We start from the raw sequence: 21,015 nt of genomic DNA, 5'->3' as shown, positions 1-21,015 counted from the left end.
TTTTTGTAGGAATTGCAACTTTGCCAATAGCAAACGATGAGAACATGAGACCTGTGTGAGGTTCTTTCATTGCCTGCCAATGCTCCTGGTTTCCAGGGACAATTTGAGTCTCTGTTGAATTTATAATGAAGCAATCAACCATGGAATGTGTTCCAAAGGAGACTACTAATGGACAGGCAGAACAATGAAATCCTAAAGCAAATAACACTTACCTTTTGTCCTAAGCATACATTTTTATAGCAGCCCAACCACATGGACTAGGAAGTTTAAGTGGTCTCTGCCATAGTAATATTTCCATTTAGGTCAAATTCTTTCACTTTCAAGTAGGTGCCTTCCTGTAAGTTGTTTCAGTGCTTCAATATGACTTTTCTTGTGGGGAAAAAGAGAATACCATTTAAAAAATTATCTCTGTTCTTGTTTGAAGTAAAGAAAATAGTAGGGATCATACACAACAGAGAGCTCAGCGTCTTTAAATGCAGTTATGGTGTCAAATCATGTCAGAAATTTTGAAACACCTTAATTTCCATTAAGGAAAATGTTGTTAGCTGAGATATTTATGTCTTCCCATATTTTGTTAGAAGTTAGTAGATACTTTAGGGTTTTTTTTTTGGGGGGGTGTGTGTGTGTTTGAGAGTGAATTCTGTGAGTATTAACATTAATCAGTGAAAGATGTATCAAGGTAACACATATATTCCCAAATAATTTCAGGGGTGGGGATCTTTGTTCCTCAAGAATAGTAATTACTTCCTTTTAAGAACACTTTGTTTTTTCCCTTAAAGAAGTCAAAAAATCTCAAATTCATTCCTGTGGAGTTGGTTCCAAATCATGGTGGCCCTGTAGGACAGGGTAGAACTGCCTGTGTGGGTTTTTGAAATTGTGACTATGGGAGTCGAGAGCCCCATCTTTCTCCTGCAGTGCAGCTAGTCGTTTCTAACTCCTGACCTTGGGCCCAGAAGAAAAAATGATGTCTGTATTATTGTGCTCGAGGAAGGAATAAAACTAAACTAAAATGTCTGTTGGCTTTTTCTACAGGAAATTAAGTCATTTCAGTTAGGTAATATTTATGTCATATCTATTTAGTTTGCATGGATCAAAACTACACATTAGACAATTTCCATTTCCTTTTTAGGCAATATTAAAATGTTACACTACTATTTCTGGTGAAATAGTAGTCAAAATTAATGTGTCTATTAATAATATCAGACCATGCAAAGGAAATTGAATAGCTATGTTTAAAGAACCTTAACTCCTTAAGACCTACAATAAATAAAGAATTTTATACCAAATTAAGCTAGAGTTACTAGTAGAATTCAAAGACAGATGTTGGCCTAATGAAATTCACTTTCCTTTACCATACTTCCTTGGTATGAATGGATATTATTGATATAACATTTAAGTTTAATATAAAACACTTTTCTTTGTTGTCTTTGCATCCTAAAACTACTCATTGCCATCCAGGGTCAAGTTTTTTGAGACTCTTGTTGAAAATTTTTAAAAGAAAGGAAAAAACTAAATATCAAGGCGCTATTTAAATTCAATGTAAAGTTCTACTGAAATTTGAAGGAAAGGTGAAAAATGGGAGGCACAAAATATTCCTAAGAACTATTCCTAAAAAAATTTATCTAGTGTCATTTTATGTCCTGTTGGTTGGCAACTAGTAATGTCTGGTCCCTCCTGTTCCTTTTAAATTGCATAGTTTGTTTCTCTCAGGACCTAGAATGCAGACTAATATTTCCAATGATAGGAAAAGGAGTGATTGATTTGAAAAGTCTATCTGCTTTCTCTTTGTTCTCCTATCCCCTGATTTAAAAATATATTTCTAACTTAGACGTTCGTTAGGAGACATTGCCTGGCACGCATCTACACAAATGGGCTAATTGAGGCAATTTGATCAGTGCTTGCACAAATTGTCCAAAAATTGCTTCAGTTTTCTAGATGCTTTTTATCTTTGAGCAATGTGTACATGTAACCCAAATTGTTGGACTCAAATATTTTAACAGCTGAATATTATTTATGTGTTACCTTAGTTAACCCATGGATTTTATTAGCTTGGAAAAAATCCAGTTTTATTAGTCTTAGCCATTCGTACATATACTTTAAAAAAATGGTCAAAAGGCTGGAGGGGATAGGAGGATGAAGTGTGCTCACCAGTGAGGGGCACCAGGTAGTCCAGTAGCTTACATGTAAGGTCAAAGTAGCACTGTCCTCCAAATTAGTTTGGCAGAAAGTTGCCATAATTTATCATACAGGTTCTTCTAGTGCTTCTGGATCCCTTTCCCCCTACTGACTTTGCTGATTACTGTGGTGTTGGAGAAAAATACAATATTTAGGCATCACCTGACAACCTATTTAGTTAAGACTGACATAATGTTAATAAACAAATAAGCACAAATCCTTTACACTGTCTCTTAATAAAACTAACATAAACTGTTCTTGTTCTTTCGAAGAAAAAAATTTAATTTTTAAAACCATTGCCACAATGAATGATTATTTTTAGTACCACACTCAGGATTTTGTTATTTGTGAATTACCCTAGTTGTGTACTATTAGCGACTCTATACAAAGAAATAATGCTTTTTGCTTTAATTACTTTTTTTTTAAGGTCATTTTATTGGGACTCTTACACCTCTTATAACAATCCACACATCAATTGTATCAAACACGCTTGCACATATACTGCCATCATCATTTTCAAAATATTTTCTTTCTACTTGGGCCCTTCGTATCAGCTCCTCATTTTTCCCTCCCTCCCCCACACCCCCACTCTCATGAACCCGTGATACAGTATATATTATTATTATTTTCATATCTTGGGCCATCTGCTGTCTCCCTTCTCCCCTACTTCTGTTATTTGTCCCCCTCTGGGGCAGGGGATTTTATGCAACTATCATTGTGATTGGTTCCCCCTTTCTCCCCCCACCTTCCCTCTATCCTCATGGTCTCACTATTCCCATTACTGTTCCCCAGGGGTTTATCTGTTCTGGATCCGGGGTTGAGAGCACTTATCTGTACCAATGTACATACTCCGGTCTAGCTGGATCTGTAAGGTAGAACTAGGCTCATGATAGTGTGTGTGGGGTGTGGAGTGGGCCGACGGGTGCGAGGAAGCATTAAAGAACTAGAGGACTGTTGTGCTTTATATCTGTAAAACACTGTAGCCTGACTGACTCATCTCTTCCTTGTGACCCGCCTGTGAAGGGATGTCCAATTGTCTACAGATGGGCTCTGGGTCTCCACTTCATCCCCGCTCATTTGCCTCGATATAATTGTTTTTTTTGAATCTTCTGATACCTGATCCCATAGACACTTCGTGATCACAAAGGCTGATGTGGGCTTTGTTGCTTCCCTGTTGGTGGCTGCTTGTTTAACTTTAAGCCTCTAAAAGCCCAGACGCTTTATCTTTTAATAACTGGGCACCATCAGCTTCCTTCACTATTTGCTTATGTACCCATTTTGTCCTCAGCAATAGTGCTGGTAAGGTGAGTATTACAGAGTGTCAGGTTATTAGAACAAAGTGTTCTTGCATTAAGGGAGGACTAGAGTAGATGCCTAATGTCCATCTGCTACTTTAATAATTAACATATAAATATATGTACCATGACCAATATCCATATCATTATATATTAATATATTTACATATAAATGCCTATATTTGTACCTCTATTTGTACCTCATTTGTACCAAATGGCTTTTGCCTCCTAGTTCTTTCCTCTAGTTCTTTTTACTTTCCTCCTGACCCACTATCATGTTCGACCTTCATTCGGCTCTCAGTCATTCCTCTCAGCTACATTGCACTTGATCCAATCCCACCAGGCATTCTATGCCCTCCTTGCTACTGATTTTCAGATCCCTTGCTGTTCCCTTGTCCCTGAATATGTTGACTCCATTTCCCCCTCCTCCTCCTCTACCCTGTCTCCCCGGAACTGTTGGTCCCATTGTTTTCTCCTTGGTATTGTTTATCCCAACTATCTTATATAGACATTTAAAAAAGCCTATAAATAGTTTCAGGTCTGTCTGTTGACACATGAACGTTTTCCAATCAGGTCTGTTGAAGTACCAAGCCCTGACCCATAAGTCGGAAGTCTATTTTTGAGATTCCTCGGAGACTTTGTTATTTTGCTCTCCTTGCTGCTCTGCTGCGTTTACTTCATGTTTAGCCTCAGTGTAGGGGGTGGGGCCCGAGAGACACCATTCCCCACACTGTCTCAGTGCTGTCCCCCATAGCACTGTGGGTCAGTGAGGGGATATTGTGTCTTTTGGTGGGGATGGCCCCTATGGTCCTCTCTGTGCATTGACTGCTCTGAGCAGGAAAACCATCCTCGAGCCTTGGTGGGCCATGATGCGGTTCTCTCTCTCTCTGTCACCCCTCCTCTCCACCCCTTTACCTCTTGGTTTGCTCCTGTGTGATCTGGACAGACTCGCCATTCTCCCTTGGCTATACCTTCAGTGCTGCCCTCTGTAGTGCATTCTTCTAGGGAGGGGGGATCAACGTAGCTCAGATTGGGGCCAGTCCTGCAGTCCTCTCTTGTTAGTTCACTTCTCCATGTCGATATGCTGGCCTCAAGGCTTGGTGTACCCGGATGAGATCTGGTCCTTCTCTCCCTTTCCTGTGAAAATATAAACACCCTCCCGATGGGTAGGTTAGTACGCTTTGCCCCACTACCCCATCCGTTTTTGGTGGTTTTTTTTTTCCTTTTCCCCTCCTTTTTGGTTGGATGCCATATGTATCCCTGGCTTGGGTCTGAACTCTGCCAGAGTACCTGGATGTGCCTTAGGAATTATGCACTAAGTGGCTTTTCCCCTATGCCCATTGCGCCTTTTAAGCCTATCCCAGGGTACTCATGTCATACTTGCTCTTTCGTGCTTGGCTTACTTGTCTTGCATAATTTCCTCCAATTCCTCCCATGAAATGATGTACTTCCCATGATTTGCATGAAGAACATCTTTTTAGGATGAGTAGTAATTCCATTGTATTCATATACCACAGTTTTTTAATGCATTCATCAGTTGATGGAAATTTGTTTCCAACTCTTGGAGATTATGAACTGCGCCACTATGACCCATGGAATGCAGATGCCTGGTTGTGGTCTATTTTTTACTTCTGGGTATATACCCAGTAAGGGGATTGCTGGGTCATATGGTAGCTCAATTTCCATTTGTTTTAGATCAATTTACATAATGGCTGCACATACCTACAGGGAAGTGCATGAGAGTTCCTATCACCACACCCCTCCAACACTTGTTACTTTCTGATTTTTTTTAATTGGGCTATCTTTGAGAGTGTTAGTGGTATCTTGTGGTTGCTTTAGTTTACATTTCCTTTGTGGCTAGTGGTCACTAACATTTTCTCATATATTTATTGGGCATTCAGATTTCTGCCCTTGTGAAACTTCTCTTCAGGTCTTTTGCCCATCTCCTCAATGGGCTATTTGATTTTTTCTTATTGTAGGCTAGTAAAGTATTGTATATTTTAGTAATAAGGTCTTTCTGGATTTTCTGTTCATTTCCATCGGTCTCCGTAATTGTCGTTTTAGCAGTACCACACTGTTTTGACCACTGTGGCTGTATAATAAGTAGTATCTGTGTTAAAGACCTCCAACTTTGTCCATCTTCTTAAGGAGACCTCTGCTGATTCTGGGCTTCTTTCCTCTCCATACTAAGTTGGTAGTCAGTTTTTCCAGTTCCTTGAAGAAAGATGTTGGTATTTGTGTTGGGATAGTGTTAAACTAGTTGCCATCTTTACTATACTGAGTCTTCCAATTCATGAGCATGGAATTTTCTTCCATTTGTGGAGGTCACTCTTGGTTTCTTGTAATAGTGTTCTGTAGCTTTCCTCGTACAAATCTTTGGGGTTTTTTTTAGTTAGGTATATCCCTAGATATTTCAATTTGTGCTTGGCTATTTTGTAGAGTACTACATTTTTTATCTGTCCTTCCGTGGTCTCATCCAATGTATATAGTAATCTGATAGACTTCTGTTTGTTGATTTTGTATGCTGCCACTCTGTCACATTCCTCTAACACTTCCAACACTCCTCTTCCGGAGCTTTTGGGTTTTTTTTTTAATATATAAAATCATACTCTCTGCGAATAACAATAGTTTTAGCTCTTCTTCCCCCAGACAAATACCTTTAATGTCTCTCCTTTGCCTTATGTTGTTAGTTAGGGCCTCCAGGGCAATGTTAAATAAAGGTGACTACAAGGGGCATCCTTGTCTGCTCCCCTTTTTCAGTCAGGTTGTTTTTGTCTTTTCCCCATTGACTCTCATGTTGGCTATTGGTTTTTCATATATAGCTTGTATTATATTGAAGAATTTTACTTCCATTCCTATCTCCTTTAGTGTTTTAAATACAAATTGGGGTGGATGTTGTCAAATGCTTTTCTGCATACTATATGGTTCTTATCCTTTTTCTTGTCAATGTAGTGAGTAATAGTGATGGACTTTTGGATGTTGAACCATTCCTGCATCTCTGGAATGAATCTCACTTGGCCATGATGAATTATTTGTTTTATATACATTTTTTATTGTTAAAAGATCATTTTATTGGGGGCTCTTACAACTCTTATTACAATCCGTACATAGATTGCATCAGGCATATTTGTATATATGTTGCCATCATTCTTTTATAGATATTTACTTCCTCTTGAGCCCTTGGTATCAGCTCCTCTGTTTCCCTCTTTCCACCCCCATCCTCATGACTCCTTGATAAATTATAAATTATTATCTTCTTTTTTTTTTTAAGGAAGATTCATCCTATTCACATTTAGTTCAATAATTTTTTTTAGTTCGATAATTTTTTGTTGTTGTTGTGTTTTAATTGTTTTATTAGGGGTTCATACAACTCTTACCACAATCTATACATACATCACTTGTGTAAAGCACATTTGTACATTCATTGCCCTCATCATTCTCAAAATTATTATTATTTTCATATCTCACACCAACCGCTGTCTTCCTTGCCCCATGATTTCTGTTGTTCTTCCCCCTGCGGGGTGTGTGTGTGGTTATGTGTCGATCATTGCGAATGGTTCCCCATTTCCCCTCCTCTCCCCTCTTCCCCCTACACTTCTGGTATCACTATTCCCATAACTGTTCCTGGATTCCATGTGTTGTGAGCTTTTATCTCTTATCTATACCTGTGTACATCCTCCTTTCTAGTCTGAATTGAGACGCAGCACTGGGGTCATGATAGTGGGGGTGAGGAAGCCTCAAGGAACCAGGGAAATATTGTGTTTTATCAGTGTTTTACTGCACCCTGGTTGACTCATCCCTTCCCTGTGACCTCTCTGTGGGGGGATGTTTCATTGTCTCTATATGGGCTTTAAGTCTCTGCTCCAACCTCCCCTTGTTCTCAACAATATGTTTTTATTTGTTTGTTTGTTATGGGTCCAGAGATGCCTGTTACCCAGTCTTGATGACACCTCATGATCACACAAGCTGGTGTGCTTCTTTCATGTGGGCTTGTTGCTTCTGAGTTAGATGGCCACTTGTTTACCTTCAAGCCTTTAAGACCCCAGACACTCTATCTTTTGATAGCCGGGCACCATCTGCTTCCTTCACCACATTTGCTTATGCACTCATTTTGTCTTCAGCGATTGTGCTGGGAGGGTGAGAATCAAAGAATGCCAATTTTTTAGAACGAAGTATTCTTGTATTGAGGGAGGGTATGAACAGAAGCCCCAAATCCACCCCCTACTTCAGTGTATTGCCATGTAAATGTATGTACATAGGCCAATACCTCTATTTTTATGGATTAATATAATTACACAACTATGCTTATACTTCCATCCATAGCTTTGCTTCCTAGATCTTTCCTCTGTTTCTTTTTACCTACCTCCAGCCCCACCAGCATGTTCCCCTACTTCCTCCTCTTAGTAGTTCCTCTTAGCTAGCTTGCTGTTGCTCCATCATCCCCAGGATCTCTACCTCCTCTTTGTTGTTGATTTTAATTCCCTAGTTGTTCCCCTGTCTATGGAATTGTTTACTCACCACACCCTTACTCTGGCACCTTCTCCCCCAAAGTCCCTCCGAGACCATTGGTCCTGTTGCTTTCTCCTCGAGCTTGCTTCCCATGCCTATGTTATATACGTAGGAAAAACCAACAATGACATAGACACAGCAAAAAGAAAACAAACGTTTGGAAAAAAAAAGGAAAAAAGAAAAAAGATACATAATTCCAGGTCTGCCACTGACCTTTATGACAATCTCCTAACTGGTCCTGGGGGAATTTCGGGAGCTGCCCCTCCTAGCCTGAAGTCTATTTATGGAGACTCTTTAGGGGCTTTGTGGCTTTGTTTTGCTCCAGTTGCTGATCTCTTATGTTCCCTTCTTTGTTTGCCCCGCCATGGAGGGTTCAGACTGCACGACCTCCCTGCCTTGTGCCCTAGTATTGTCTTCTGTCACAGTATGCTCCAGTAAAGGGACAGCATATCATGAGCTGTGGTGAGTCCTACAATCCTCTCTGTGCCTTAGCAGCTCTGTGCAGGGATGGCATCCTCCAGACTTGGTGTGCCAATATGGGATCTAGACCGACTGGCTCTTTCTCTTTTTCCTTTTTGGTTTGAATCTGTGTGGGCATGGCATGCCGAACCCTCTCCCCAACCGGTAGATTTAGTGTGGTTCTCTGTCATACATGCTTCTAGGGAGGGGACCAGTTTGGCTCCGGTTGGGGCCTGCCCTGTAGCCCATTCTTCATGGATTTCCCCATGTGGTTACGTTGCCCTCCTGGTTTGGTGTGCCTTGGTGGGGTCTGTATGTACACGCCCAATTCTCTGGAGACATAACCAATACTCTCCCCCTGGGTGGGGTAGTGCCCTGCTCCCTCATGCTATCATGCCTCTTTTGTGTTCCCTCCCACCTACCGGTTTTCCGGGCCCTTTCCCCTTCTTTGTGTTGGGTTATCATGTACCTCCTTGGGTTTTGTCTGACTTCCACCCAACTACCTGTATCTCAGCCTGTACATGGGACAATATTAATAAGCTTACAACATAGAGAGCATTAAGGTGAAAGAGTCTTTTTGCAGGACATAAGGGGCTTCTCACAATGGAGACCATTGGACAGACATTCGAAATACCCCATGGGCTTTATTTCAACACAACAGCACTTATATCAATTAGTTGTATTATAATCCTCAGCGATACAAGTTTACTACATATTCTATTTACACTTGCCCATATATTTTCACCAATATGTGATGATCTCATATAATGAAACTTCAAAACATTTGTGGAAGAATCTCATTGTCTTTGGATTCCAATTTTCCACGAACTTTTTGAAGCTTTCTCCTATGTGAAACTGCCTGAATATGTAAAGTAACATTGTAAACAAATTTGGTTTTACGTCCTATGTCTGCTAAGAATAAGTGCTTTTAGCTTTGCTTTCCCTAGAGTAAAGATCTTGTGTTTTAAATTCCTCAGAGAAGGGAAAACAGACATACAAAAGCCACATGACCTTAAAAAGTTCATTTTCAATGTCGAGTTTCCATGTCAAGGTTCCTACATTAGAATAACAGAGGGATTTATGCAGCAGTACCTTCTTAAAATGCATTCAAAGCAGTTCAGAAATTTTGAGATAGAAAAGTAAATAGGTATTCAATTGTTTTTACTTTTCCAGTCTATGTCCAAGTGCTTTTAACTCTCAATAGATAATACAGGCATACCTGAAAGATATTGTGGTTTTGGTTCTCGACCACAGAAATAAATGAATATCAAAATAAAGCAAACCACAGTATTTTTATTTATTTGTTTCCTAGTGCTTATAAAAATTATGTCTGTACATCATTCTGTAGTGCAATAGCATTATGAAAAAGTTGGAAATGTGCAGAATTCCCAAATATGACAGAGAAACTAAGTGAGCACATAGTATTGAAAATGGCACCAATAGGCTTGCTAACTTCAGAGTTGCCACAACCCTTTAGTTTGTAAAAAGAAAGGGGGAAAGATAATAGTTGCAATGCACAATAAAGTAAAATACAATAAGCAACCTGTGCCTGTGTTACACGGGTTTTCTTTCAGCTATCTATGCTTTTGCCACCACTTGGCCCTTAACAACTACAACAACTATGCTCTTGAGAAAATTAATTTTAAGATAAATATTTCTTTAATAATATTGCTGCTCCTCTTTCATATCTGTCACTCATAATTTTATTGCTTTTCCTCCAGAAATTAGTGAAATAAACTGTATTTGGATATTTGAAAGAAATACCGATTAAATTGAAAGGTTTCTGTACCCAAAGAACAGTTCCTTTTGAAAAATCTATTTTATTTGGAGAATATTTGAAATGAAAATCAGATTTCCAGCATGATTTTCTTCATTCCTCAGATAATAGGACATTATGTTAAAGTCTCACAACTTACAATACAGGCCCATCAGCATTACACAGGCTCTGGTCCTGCCACTAATCAGGGACACATAATTTAGGAATTTCCTTGTAAAGATTCAATTTTGGAGTCTCTTGATGTGAAATATTCCTAGAATTAATATAAAGTGTTTTTTTCAATTTATATTAGATTGTGAGTATATCAACTTGCTTCTAGTATGCCAATATTTTTGGTTTCAACTCAAAATTGCAATGACAAAATGACATGTGAGGCCCCTGAAAATATAAAGGAAATGTATTTGACATGATCCTGGAATTGCGATGAAAATATCAGAAGATGGAGAATTCCATATTCTTCACAGCATCTGTGATTACTATTGAACTGTCACCCTCTCCATTTTGTCTTGCGCTAGTCCAGAGTTACCACTAACCTCTCTCTTGTGCCATTGTGTATGTTTTCTGCAGAGATCTAAAATCGCAGTGTTTGATAAAATGTGGACCTACATGAGAAGCGCAGAACCCTCTGTGTTTGTGAGGACTACAGCCGAAGGGGTGGCCAGAGTGCGGAAATCCAAAGGGAAATACGCCTACTTGCTGGAGTCCACCATGAATGAGTACATTGAGCAAAGGAAGCCGTGTGACACCATGAAAGTTGGTGGAAACCTGGACTCCAAAGGCTATGGAATTGCAACACCTAAAGGATCCTCATTAAGGTGGGTGGAATAGTATAACAATATGCTAAATGTTGTTATAGTATCCCACCTACCCTGATGTATCTTTAAGACTAGCTCACGGTTTGTATACGGAGATGAGGTAACTCACAATCACAACAATGACCGCCCCACCCCCCAAGAGTTTCTCAATGTTTTTGAACATTTAGATACTGTTATCTATCAGACAAAGTTTTCTTTCCTTTGATTTTGCTTTGCTTTTACAACAGCCCTTTTTAAAGAAGTTAAAACACGTTTTAAGGCATACATTTTTGTTTAGTTTTATTTTAAGGAATATATTTTTGTTTTAGTTTTGAAGGAATACATTTTTGTTTAGTTTTATTTTCCTTTTTTGAAATATTTCCCCCATATTTGTAGCTAACTATGTCATCTACGAGCCTATCTCTTGTTTCTGAAAGCAGCAGTGTGCTTACAGAGCGAAACAAATAGCAAAACTCTGAAAATCAATCAGAGTAACAGACGGATTAAAAATGCCACTTTTGACAGAGGGATATGCACCGGGAAAGTCAAATGCACCTTGAATTTCTTTACACCAATCTCCTTACTATGTAGTTAACTCTTTGTATTCCTATTTTCATTGTTGTTGTGTTTTTTAGTGGAGTCACATTCAAGACACTGTTATTTATTTGTTGTGGATGTGAGTACGGTGCTGTAGATGCTAGAACTCCCCGTATTAGCACTCTTTCCTTTATTTACTTTCCGTTACGCTCTACCACCTTACCCAAAGATTCCGATTATTCATAGTCACACCTGAGCGTGGCCTTTTTCCCACTTCCTTTTTGTGTGACGAGAGTTGCCACAGAAGCAAAAGAAAAACCAATGACCACAAACAAAACGTCTCCAATTCGCTCACCCTGTCTGACAAGTATGTTTTATCGTTTCAAGAAATGCGGTTAACCTCGCAGTACTAAAACTGAATGAGCAAGGCGTCTTAGACAAGCTGAAAAACAAATGGTGGTACGACAAAGGAGAGTGCGGCAGCGGGGGAGGTGACTCCAAGGTCAGCCCCAGGGAGCAAAGTGATGGGTAACTTAATGCAAAACCAAGTAAGCAGCAGCGATGCACAGTGTGGGCGGACCATGCCACCGAGTTTCCAACGCGAGGCTGACGAGTACAATTGGATGATCAGGACACCTCTCTTCCTTTCTTCTTTCTTTCTCTCTCTCCGCTTCTCTTTCCTGCTCTTTTCCCATAGTCTATGGGGAGAAAAAAAGTTAACAAATAGATTTATTCCAAACTGTTGCACCTGCTGGTTACTTCCAGCGATACATTAATGCTCATTTGGCTCTGCAAATCGGAACCATTTGCTTAGGCCAAATGGCGCACCAATGGCTATCGCTATGACAAAGCTCTTGAATCGGTATTATGTCATGAATAACATAAAATAACATTGATAATGTTATTTATGTTATTTCCCACGTGAAGAACCCCAGTAAATCTTGCAGTACTGAAACTCAGTGAGCAAGGCGTCTTAGACAAGCTGAAAAACAAATGGTGGTACGATAAAGGGGAATGTGGAGCCAAGGACTCTGGAAGTAAGGTCAGTCGCTGCAGGTTTTATGTGCAACACAAGCTGAACCACAAACAGCAAAATCAAAGCACAAGTGTGTTAAGTGGGAATGACCCATCTAATAGAGAATGTAAATGAAAATAAGCATGAGATGTATAATTGGTAAGATGTTTTGGTCATGCCTGCAGAGTTCCTGATTTGTTTTCGTTTTTTCTTTGAAGTAGAGCATATGCATTCACTCTCTTTATTTCAGTCTGTGTTCATGTCTAATTCATACATTTTAATGCATGAAACAGCAACACACTGAAACAGAGTAAATAGACTAATGAGAATGTTTCAGAAACATTTAAGATGAAGTGATGATAGGGATGTGTGGGTTGTGTTTTGGGTTTTTTGTGTGTTTTTTTTTTTTGGTCTGTTTTAATGGCGCAACTGCAACCTCCATAGTATTGCTGATTGGCCAACTTACATATGTGCATCCTGTGTGCTCTGTTTGTATTGAATGGCAACGCTTTGTTGTGACAAGTAGTATAGCTGATGAGAGAACGATGAGGGGATGGATATTGGAATTCAAATGATCAAATATGGTACACTGGAATTGTAAGACCACTTGGAAAGAGAATGAATGTACTGGAACCATCCAGCAGCCAGCAGATGACGTTCTATCTTGGTAATTTTAGAACCTTGGAGGATTTAATATTTGGTCAGTCTTAAAGACTCTACTAAGTCAGTAATATAGTTAATACAACCTTGCATCCACAATTTTACCCGTATGTTTTATTTTACCCCTGTTTGCTATCAGCCTTAAATTATTTATAGGATGAAGAAATTGTCTTGTACCTTCCATTTCCCCATGGTGTTTGAATATACCTATTCATAAATTTCACGTCGCAACTGACAGAGCCAGGAAAAAACCTTTTTCTAAAAAAATGAATGAACGCATACCAGTGTATTCACTGAAAATATCTGGTTGAGTCAACAGAATCTTCAATTAAATTTTATGTTCTCACAGTAGCTGTTATCAAAATGGACCATCCAAGAGAAAATCCATTGTTTCTCCAACTGTGTGCATTGTGTGAATAGGTTGTTCCTAGGATAATGCTCTGTGACATTGCTGTTCATTTCTGTCCACCACTTTTCCTCCCTAATAACCTCTTCTCATATACATTCTTTAGGAAAAGACCAGTGCCCTCAGTCTGAGCAACGTGGCTGGAGTGTTCTACATCCTTGTCGGGGGCCTTGGTTTGGCAATGCTGGTGGCTTTGATTGAATTCTGTTACAAATCGAGGGCCGAGGCGAAACGAATGAAGGTGGCAAAGAATGCACAGAATATTAACCCATCTTCCTCGCAGAATTCACAGAATTTTGCAACTTATAAGGAAGGTTACAACGTATATGGCATCGAAAGTGTTAAAATTTAGGGGGTAGGAACGAGGCTCTAATACAAACTTCTCTAAGTGCACGTTTTAGCTGTATTGTTGCGTCCTTAAGCTCTTTTGAATGAGGAAGGCAGCCGATGGATCAGCCTGTTGTATTGTTCATGTTCTTCCATGTTCCTGATCAGGGACTAACCTGCAGCTCAGCTGTCTATCTTCCTGTTAATGGCCCCAAAGCTTGGGTGAATGTGGACAAATTCCTGCCATCATTGTGCTTTATGATTTGTAGTTCGGCTTCGCACTGTTTGCTTTCATTTGCTAGAAGCTTTCAGATAAAATTAAACTTTTCAAAAATAACACCACCCTTGACCTCGGGTACATTTAAAAACCGTAACGTATGGCTTTCTTTTTCTTTCTTTCCTCCTCTTTCTCATTTTAAGATGACCTTGAGTGATGCCATGAGGAACAAGGCAAGGCTGTCAATTACAGGAAGTGCTGGAGAAAATGGACGTGTTATGACTCCAGACTTTCCAAAAGCAGTGCATGCTGTCCCTTACGTGAGTCCTGGCATGGGAATGAATGTCAGTGTGACTGGTATCTCGTGATTGATCAGAACCTTTTGAGTGCCTTACACAATGGGTTTCCTGTGTGTTTCTTGTCAAAGTGGTAAAAGGCATCGAGTATCTCGAAGACTATTCTTTCAGCCAAGAATTCTTAACTCTGTGGAGTTCATCTTGAATCGTAAGGAATGTCTAATTAAAAGTACCACACGATTTTCTACTCGAGTTCCCCATGAAGCTTGGTGGACATGCACCGTGAAACTGGAAGTACTCTCATTTAAACGAAGTCTTTGTACAGACAACAAACACGTTTCTGCAGCCGCTCTTGTTAGTCTCTTGATTCATAAGGACGTAAGCACACTTGACATCAACTGCATCAAGATGTGACATGTTTTATAAGAAAAAGAAAAAAAAACATTTAAAATGAATAAACCCCCCCCCAAACAATATTTTTAGGTATTTTCACAAACTGGCTTTTAAATAAATTTGCTTCCATATTGGTTGGCTAAGACCAACCATGAAACTGAAGCGGAAGTGATTTAACAAGGCTTTAGGTGTCTGTTTCCACATTTTCCAAAGCCAAATATGTAGATGCTAAGGAAGGAAAACAAAGAAGAGATTCAAATCTTGTAATTTAATATTGTTATTAAAACTTTAATGTATCCTATTCTTTAACATTTGGTGTTAATATAAAACAATTACTTGGCAATGCTTGACATTTGAAATAAACATTTTCTATTGTTTTAATTGCAAGTAGTCCAATTAATTTTACTTATCTACAGTTTGGTCATCAATGAAGTGAGTCTGCAGACACTCATACGTTGCTAGGTCTTCAGAGAAAGGTGTCCCTTCGAGAAGGCCAGGTTTTCCACTGTCAATTAGCCTCAAAATAATAATTAAATCTGTTTTTGACCTGTCTGACGATAAATGCAGTGATACATGCTAATACATGAGCATGTCTCTATGTAGCTATATGCTAGTGGATTTTAAAAGCTAATATTGAAACGTAATGGAATATGTGAGGTTTCCAAGCATTTGCGTTTGCAGAGAAGCATTAGCTGTAACTGAAGTCAAAATAGTTTGACGGCAGCCTATTCAATGATTGCTCAGATGTCAAATTTAAGAAGCTAAATCTGCTTTTCGTTTTTGAAATCATAAGAAGCCTCACAGACCTTATATATTCTGAATATTTTAAGCACTTTGGGATCACCCATAATTGGGTTGCTTCCCTTTGCCACCATCAATAAACACGGCCCTAATATACACTATCCGTATTCACTCCTCAGGTGGAATAATATGTTCAGTGTGGAGAGAGAGAAACCCACCTTTACGTCACTTTTGACTGAAGAGTTTATATTTCTCTAGCCAAAAATTTTAAAAGAGTAATCTTTCTTTCCACAAAAGATCTCTAATTATTGTTAGTGCCCTCCCTAATAAAATGAATGTAAGATAGCAAAGAATTATTGAAGTCCAAGAGTTATTTTAAGCCTTCTTAGTCTTGCTATTTCCGCAAGCAAGTCCCTGGTGTAGCATTTGGTATTTTACTAAGAGCAATTGAAGTACTCTATTTTATCTTATAGAATGGAAAGAGAAATGTAGGAGTTAACAGCAACTGCTTGCACTAAAGATGGTGGAAGATTATATCAGGATATTCTTTCTAAATTTAATTGTCCCTAAGACCATAAATTTCAAGATAAATCAGCATAATTTCAGTGCATTTCTCCTCATCAGGAATGTTGGAGGTGCACTTTTAATTTCAATGATAAATGTCAGAATGACCAAATTGCAGACTAATTTTTCCTTATTGAACTTACAATGAGTTTTTAAAAACAAAGCAAAAGAGATGATTATATCAAAGTTATTCATTGTACCTCTGGGCCTACTCTTCTAAAAATTGTAGCTTATAAATTTACTCTGTCAAGCTCAAATTAATGTAAATAACTGAAATAATGTAAAGTTATATTTTCATGTTTTTATAGATACAACATGACAAGAAAACATAATGTAAAAGTATTTCAGCTATGGATAATGTTGATTGGACAATGCACATCTCAGTTACAAGCAGTACTCATAGTTTAATATCCATGTAACGGTGCATCAATATATTGCTATATAAACGTATGTGTGCATATAAGTGAAAAGTGAACAAGTAAGAATGATGACAGCTGTCTAAAGGTTTTTTTATTCATTTTATATAAAATCTGTTATGAAAATATCAAAATGTTTATGAAATATTCTTATGTAAATTTACAACGGTCATTTACTGTACTTTTTGTTTACAGTAGTAGTATAGTACCTCATTTTCTGCTGTGTTAAGTGGGTGTCAATATCCAAGGAGACATACACTTTCTACAACTTCTATTGAAAATATTGGGATTTCCAATTTTTCCATGTGTACTGTGTCAGAAAATGCTTTTGATTTTATTTTTAAATCTAATACTGGATGGAATTTTTGGAGTGTTGTAAAAACTTCAATCGTACATAAAACATGTTCTTACAAAAGGCCAAGATCTTCATTTTATTTTTTATTTAACAATATTTCCAGCTAATAATAACAAGGGAAAAAAGTATATTTAACTATAATTCCAAACCAACTCAACTGTTTCTACTGAACAGCAAAGAAGCCATCTTTGCTTAGTTTATATAAATCATGTAGGCATAAACATAGTAGGGCAAAAAATGACAAACAATTCTGATATACTAAATCCCAAAGTATTATGTGTATGTAGAAAAAAACTGTCAGTTAACTATGCTTATTTTATGATAGCTCCCCCTGCTGAAAAATACCATGTGTAATTATCACGAGTCATATGGAAGAACAGAAAAAATGACATACTTTATTTTTTTTCCGAAAAAAATTCAAAACCATTTTATTGGGACCTCTTACAGATATCATACCATTCCATAGTTCGAACACTGACAAATTTGTACAATTGCTATCACAGTCAATTTCAAGACATTTTCTTCCTTCTTGAACTTCTTGATATTAGCTCCCCTTTAACCACCCCACTTCCCCAAACATTACCTCTGGGAACCCTTATTCTACGTATGTCTATAGGTTCATCAGTTTGCATTTCATATACCGGAAAACAGATTCAAGAAGGCAACCCACAATGACAAAATGCATCAGGGATAAAACCCACTATGGTTGGGGGTTGGGCAACCCAGAAAATATTGACAACCAGATCAGGCCCAAAGTGCACAGAGGAGGGATCAGGTGACAAGGGTTGTTTGTGTGTTTTTCCCCAATGCACTGCCTCGTTTTCTTTCCTTTTATATATTAAAAGATCATTTCATTGGGGACTCTGACAGCTTTTAGAACAATCCATACATCAGTTGTATCAAGCATATTTGTACATGTGTTGTCATCATTATTTTCTAGACATTTACTTTCTATTGAGCCCTTGGTATCAGCTACTCTTTTCTCCCTCCCCCTGCCCATTGTGACCCTTTGAGAAATTATAAATTATTATTATTTTCATATCTTCCACCGACTGGTGGTGGTTATGTGTTGATCATTGCCATTGGTTCCCCCTTTCTTCCTTTCTCTCCCCACCTTCCCCCAACCCTCCTGGTATCGCTGCTCTCATTCTTGTTCCTGGATTCCGTGTGTCCTGAGCTCTTATCTCTTACCTGTAGCTGTGCACATGCTCCAGTCCAGCCCACAGTGAAAGGCAGTACTGGCGTCATGAGAGTGGGGGATGAGGAAGCCTCAAGGAACCAGAGGAATATTGTGTCTTTCATCAGTGCTTTACTGTGCCCAGTTGACTCATCCCTTCCCTGTGGCCCCTCTGTGAGTCGATGTCCCATTGTCTACAGATGGGCTTTGGGTCTCTGCATTGACCCTGCTCATTCTCAATAATGTGGTTGTTTTTTTTTGTTGGGGTGTTCTGATCTCTGTGACCCGGTCCAGAGGACACCCCAGGATCACACAGGATGGTGTGTTTCTTCCATGTGGGCTTGTTGCTTCTCTGCTAGGTGGTCAGTTGTTTAACTTCAAGTCTTTAAGACTTTCAACACTATATCTTTTGATAGCTGGGCACCATCCACTTTCTTCACCACAATTGCTTATGCACCCATTTTGTCTTCAGCGATTGTGCTGAGAGGATGAGCATCACAGAATGCCAGGTTGCTACAACAAAGTATTCTTGCATTAAGAGAGAGTATGAGCAGAGGTCCGAAGTCTGTCCACTACCTCAGTGTATTGCCATATGTACCTAGGCCAATACCTCTATTTTTATGAAGTAATGTATTTATATATGTGCATGGCTATGCTTATACCTCTATCCACAGCGTTGCTTCCTAGATTTGTCCTCAGTTTCCCTTTATTTTCCTTCTGCCCCACCATCATGCTTGCCCTTCTTCCACCTCTTAGTGATTCCTCTTAGCTAGATTGCTGTTGCTCCAACACCCCCAGGATCACTACATCCTCCTCATTGTTGGTTTTAATTCCCTAGTTGTTCCCCTGTCTATGGCGTTGTTTGCTCACTGTTCCCTTCCCCTGCCTCCTTCTCCCCCAAGTCCCTCCAGGACCATCAGTCCTGTTGCTTTCTCCTCGAGCTTGCTTCTTTCCCATGCCTGTCTTATATAAGTAGGCCAAACAACAATGACATAGACCAAGCCAACAGAAAACAAAAGATGGAAAAAAAGAAAAAACACATCATTCTAGGTCTGTCCACTGACCTTTATGACTATCTCCCCACTGGTCCTGGGGGGATTCCGTGAGCTGTCCCTCCTAGCCGGAAGTCTGTTTTCAGGGTTCTTCAGGGGGCTTCGTGGCTTTGCTTTGTTCCAGTCTCAGATGTGTTACGTTCCCTTCTTGGTTCTCTCCATTCCAGGGGGATGGGGGTGGGGTGGGCACAGAGGGGGAGTTCAGTCAAGACTAACTCCCAGCTCTGTCCCCAGTGTTATCCTCTGTCAAGGTACGCTCCAGTGAGGGCACAATATGTCTTGAGCTGTTGTTGGCCCAACAGTCTCTCTGTGTCTTAGCAGCTCAGTGGAAGGATGTCATCCTCTGGGCTTGGTGTACGGATGGGGGGTCTAGACCATCCCTTTATCTGTTTCCTTCTTGCTTTGCTTCTGTGTGGGTGTGGCGTGAAGGTTCCTCTCCCCAACCTGTATGTTCAGTGTTGTCCTCTGTAACATGTTTCAAATAGTCTACATGTCTAGGCTTACATGCTTCAAATATGTGTTTGTTTCCTGTTTTACTGAAAAAGATTACTAGTGAGAAACTAAATCTCTTGGTCATTTTAACTAAGGATTTTTACAAAAGCAATAATTTGATATTTATGCAATTCTAATTTAAGTATATGCTAAAATGCTAAACCATTTAGCTCTTCACACCACCATATTCAACAGTTTTAAAGTTTTTTATTTTGTTTAAAAATATTTAGTGAGCAATGAATGAGTACACCCATGCTTCAAAGAAGTCATTGTGACTTTACACTGTGTGCAAACTAAATATTTTGGTTGTCGTGAATACATTTTTAAAAATTCAGTAAAGACTTGACAACTTAATAACTCCACAAGGTTATTTTAATACTATTTGGCCATCCCATTAAAAAAAGAGAGAGAATACAAGATCATTTTATTTCTCCTTTTTCTCCATTCCTTATCTCATAAGACACTAGAAGTTTAAATGGTTTAGATCATTTAAACAAATAGCACAAGTTTTATCTGTACCTTAAAAATTATTCCTGGGCATTTAAATTGCTTTCTGTGGAAAGAGTCCATTATGTATGGCTTTTTACAACATATTATTCTATCAGGTAATTTAAAGTGTGATCCAGGCAAAAATTTCCCTTTTCTTTAATTCAAATAAAATAAGTAGATGCTTTGAATCTGTAGCATAAGATATATGTATAGATATACATATGTGTGTGTGTGTGTGTGTATATATATATAAAACCAGTTTTAATTTGCAATTTATGGTGTTGCTACTGTTAGGTGCTATTGGGAAGGTTCTGGTTCATAAAGATCCTATGTAGGCCAGAATGAAACATTGACTCTGTTCTGCACCATTCTCACAAACATTCCTATGTTTGAGCCGATTCCTTTTCCCTCACCTTCTCCTTTGCCAAGCATGATGTCCTTCTTGCCACTTTGGCTTCTAAGGAGCATTCCGGCTGTACTTCTTCCAAGATAAATTGATTGTTCTTTTGGCAGTCCATGGTTTATTCAATATTTTTACAACATCATCATTCAAATTCATCAGTTCTTCTATACTATTCCTCATTCATTCTAGATTCCACCCTGTATATGACTTGATTGAAAATACCAATGCTTGATTCGACAGACCGTTATCCACAAATGGCATCTTTGCTTTTTAGCATTTTCTTTCTTTTTTTGTTTAAATCATTTTATTGGGGCTCATGCAATTCATCACAATCCATACATATATCATTTGTGTAAAACACACTTATACATGTGTTGCCCTCATCATTCTCAAAATTCACTTTCCGCTTGGGTTCCTAGAATTAGTTGCTCATTTTCCTTTTTTCCCTCCCCCTCCCTCCCCTCCC

General features: G+C 38.8%; 1 protein-coding gene across 8 annotated transcripts in view; it reads left to right on the top strand.

The window, feature by feature from the left end:
• GRIA2 (glutamate ionotropic receptor AMPA type subunit 2) overlaps positions 1 to 21,015 on the top strand; it is a 164,821-nt gene that overhangs the window by 138,611 nt on the left and 5,195 nt on the right. Inside the window, exons 13-17 of one of the 8 annotated variants that reach the window (XM_004708730.2) lie at positions 10,783 to 11,030; positions 11,934 to 12,074; positions 12,474 to 12,588; positions 13,734 to 13,868; positions 14,375 to 16,996. In XM_004708730.2, the coding sequence (XP_004708787.1) occupies positions 10,783 to 11,030; positions 11,934 to 12,074; positions 12,474 to 12,588; positions 13,734 to 13,868; positions 14,375 to 14,539 (804 nt within the window). In that variant the 3' untranslated portion in view covers positions 14,540 to 16,996. Of the gene's footprint in view, positions 1 to 10,782; positions 11,031 to 11,933; positions 12,075 to 12,473; positions 12,604 to 13,733; positions 13,983 to 14,374; positions 16,997 to 21,015 lie in introns of those variants that run through there. The other 7 variants (XM_045295740.1, XM_045295741.1, XM_045295742.1 and 4 more) reach the window with 7 other exon arrangements.

Source organism: Echinops telfairi, unplaced genomic scaffold, assembly GCF_000313985.2.
Source record: "Echinops telfairi isolate 266 unplaced genomic scaffold, ASM31398v2 ScPeMD7_5868;HRSCAF=6743_0, whole genome shotgun sequence".
Classification (NCBI taxonomy): Eukaryota; Metazoa; Chordata; class Mammalia; order Afrosoricida; family Tenrecidae; genus Echinops; species Echinops telfairi.
This window is presented reverse-complemented; position numbering and strand designations above follow the sequence as displayed.